The sequence below is a fragment of the Palaemon carinicauda genome, chromosome 15 (assembly GCF_036898095.1).
Source record: "Palaemon carinicauda isolate YSFRI2023 chromosome 15, ASM3689809v2, whole genome shotgun sequence".
Classification (NCBI taxonomy): domain Eukaryota; kingdom Metazoa; phylum Arthropoda; class Malacostraca; order Decapoda; family Palaemonidae; genus Palaemon; species Palaemon carinicauda.
In genome coordinates this window covers 25,526,716-25,529,215 of record NC_090739.1, presented here as the reverse complement: position 1 = coordinate 25,529,215, position 2,500 = coordinate 25,526,716, and the positions used below count along the sequence as shown (strand labels likewise).

Genomic DNA, 2,500 nt, shown 5'->3' with positions numbered 1-2,500 from the left:
TTTTGTGTTTTTGAATTTGTATAATTTTTAGCTCGATTATTCTTTAGATGAGATTTTTTTTTTTTTTTTTTTTTGGTTTCTATAAATAATGATAAAGATGATGATAATAACTTATCATTGATATTACTATAACTACCAATAATAGTAATAAAGATTTTAATAATGATAATGAAAATAATAAACCTTCAACTGAATCTGCTTATCGAAACCGATATGATAACAAGATAGATAAAAGAAGCAATGATAACAAACCTAAATATATACTGTTGTTATCATTTTTATAGCAAACAATTTCTCAAGACAAAATGAAAAAAGTAATATTTCCTCACCTTCCGCCGTATGGTCGCTTCGGTATTTCCCCAGTGATGTGTTGGTAAGTAAACCCAACAATACAAATAGAATCCTTTTTTGGGACTGGCCGCACCAGGTCTTGAAGATCATCTGGGAAAAAGAAGGATAAGAGACTGAAATTTCAGACGTGCATACAATTCGTGTTTATGGAGTGAGGCTGTTATCCCCACGCCCTGGCACTTGGATGTTCAAGGGCATGTGTACCGATTTTATCGGTCTTGGTAGTGTTAGCCTTATGTGCGTATATATATATATATATATATATATATATATATATATATATATATATATATATATATATATATACATATATATATATATATATGTGTGTGTGTGTGTGAGTATGTGTATGTCATATACATATTTAAATGTTTATTTATATATATATATATATATATATATATATATATATATATATATATATACATATGTATGCATATAAACATTTAAATATGTATATGATACACACACACACATATATATGTATATATATAATATATATCTATATATGTATATATATATATATATGTGTGTGTGTGTGTGTGGTTGTGTGTGTGTGCGCGTGCATGTGTATATCTGCGCGGGTATTTGCTATTGTTGAGAGAGAAGAATTATCTGGATATTGACTTCTAGGTACACTATACTTTCATTCAGTAATAACATGTACCGTGAGGCAATTTAATCTTGTGCGATGCTAATCGTTGACATGATAATTGCCATTTATTACAACATCTTTTGACTTCTAAAAACGCAGGAAAATGTTATCTTATCAAACGTACTCTATTTATTAATTTCACTTACCGATTTTCTAATTTAGCGATAAAAATTGGTGATCATATTTCGTGTAATTCTATTTTGTTATTGTGTTCTAATGTTGAGAGAAAACAAGGAATTAATTGTTATTTTCTCCAACAATTCGCATATTCTTTTTTTCTCTCGATATCCCTTCAGATTGTGCAGTGGAATATAAGTACCTGTAGCAGTAGCAGTAACAGCAGTAATTACAGTAATAGCGAAAGCAATAACACGATTCATAAATTTTTATGTACCTCTTTCACTTTAGTCATACCATTGCGTGTCTGTGACATACTAGATAGTATCCGCGTAACAGTCTGAATTATTCAGAAAAGAATCGTATTCTTCAAAGAGTATCAACTGATAAATGATCTCCCTTTGGCTTTTAATGTTCCATTTATATTCCTCCGAAATAAAAATGAATGATTGATTTAATCGATTTTATTTCAATCGAAGGGTAATGTTTGGAAGGTCCCTTTCTTGTAGTTCCGGATAAAAGACCGGAGTTGTAATTCTGGTTACGACTTTAAACTAACTAATTTAAGCTTTAGAAGTCTAGTTTTAATGGTAAAGGTGTGTGTTTTCAGTTCTAGATCCTCACTAGAACGTCAGCCGGGCGAGTCCAATCCCCCACTGTGGTGCACAACCACAGCAGTATCCTCCCCAGTAAACAGCTTAAACTCATGGTCCCGGCATGGGGTCGAATGCCAGGCCAATACGTTACCACTGCACTAGCCAGGAGGAGAATGTTTTAGCCGATATTGGTCTGGTAACTAATAAAGCCTTCGTGATATAGACGAATGTGTGACTTACATCAAACATATGTGAGAAATACAGGCTGCAAGCAAGACTAACATATTCCCAACACGGGATCCTTTTCCATCGCATGTTATGCTGGAAAGGTTAAGTCAGTCACAGTCACTCTGTCGGTAATTTTGCCAAATATTACGGCATAGTTTTATCGAACATTTTGCATTTTTCATAGAGCCATTTCGGAAAAATACCGGGCAATCTCAGATTCTAATTTGCCTATCTCAGAAAGATTATACGGTGGGGAGTATGAAAATATCTGAATAATTCCCAGAAAAATGCAGCATACCTAATTTCTTATGATATCTGATGTTTCTTGTATATTTTAAATTTTGGTGTGGCTAGAGATATACAGTAGTTTTGGTTGGATTGGTTAAGGGTAGATCATTATGTTTACCACATAAACACACACACATACACACACACACACACACATATATATATATATATGTATAAATACAATATATATATATTATATATATATATATGTATAAATGCAATATATATATATATATATATATATATATATATATATATATATATA

General features: G+C 31.5%; 1 protein-coding gene across 2 annotated transcripts in view; it reads right to left on the bottom strand.

Annotated features, from left to right (window-relative positions):
* Positions 1–2,500, bottom strand: part of LOC137654527 (opioid-binding protein/cell adhesion molecule homolog) — a 50,134-nt gene that overhangs the window by 16,798 nt on the left and 30,836 nt on the right. For both annotated transcript variants that reach the window (XM_068388234.1, XM_068388236.1), the window contains exon 2: positions 330–441. In XM_068388234.1, coding sequence (XP_068244335.1) covers positions 330–441 — 112 coding nt within the window. The remainder of the gene's footprint in view (positions 1–329; positions 442–2,500) is intronic.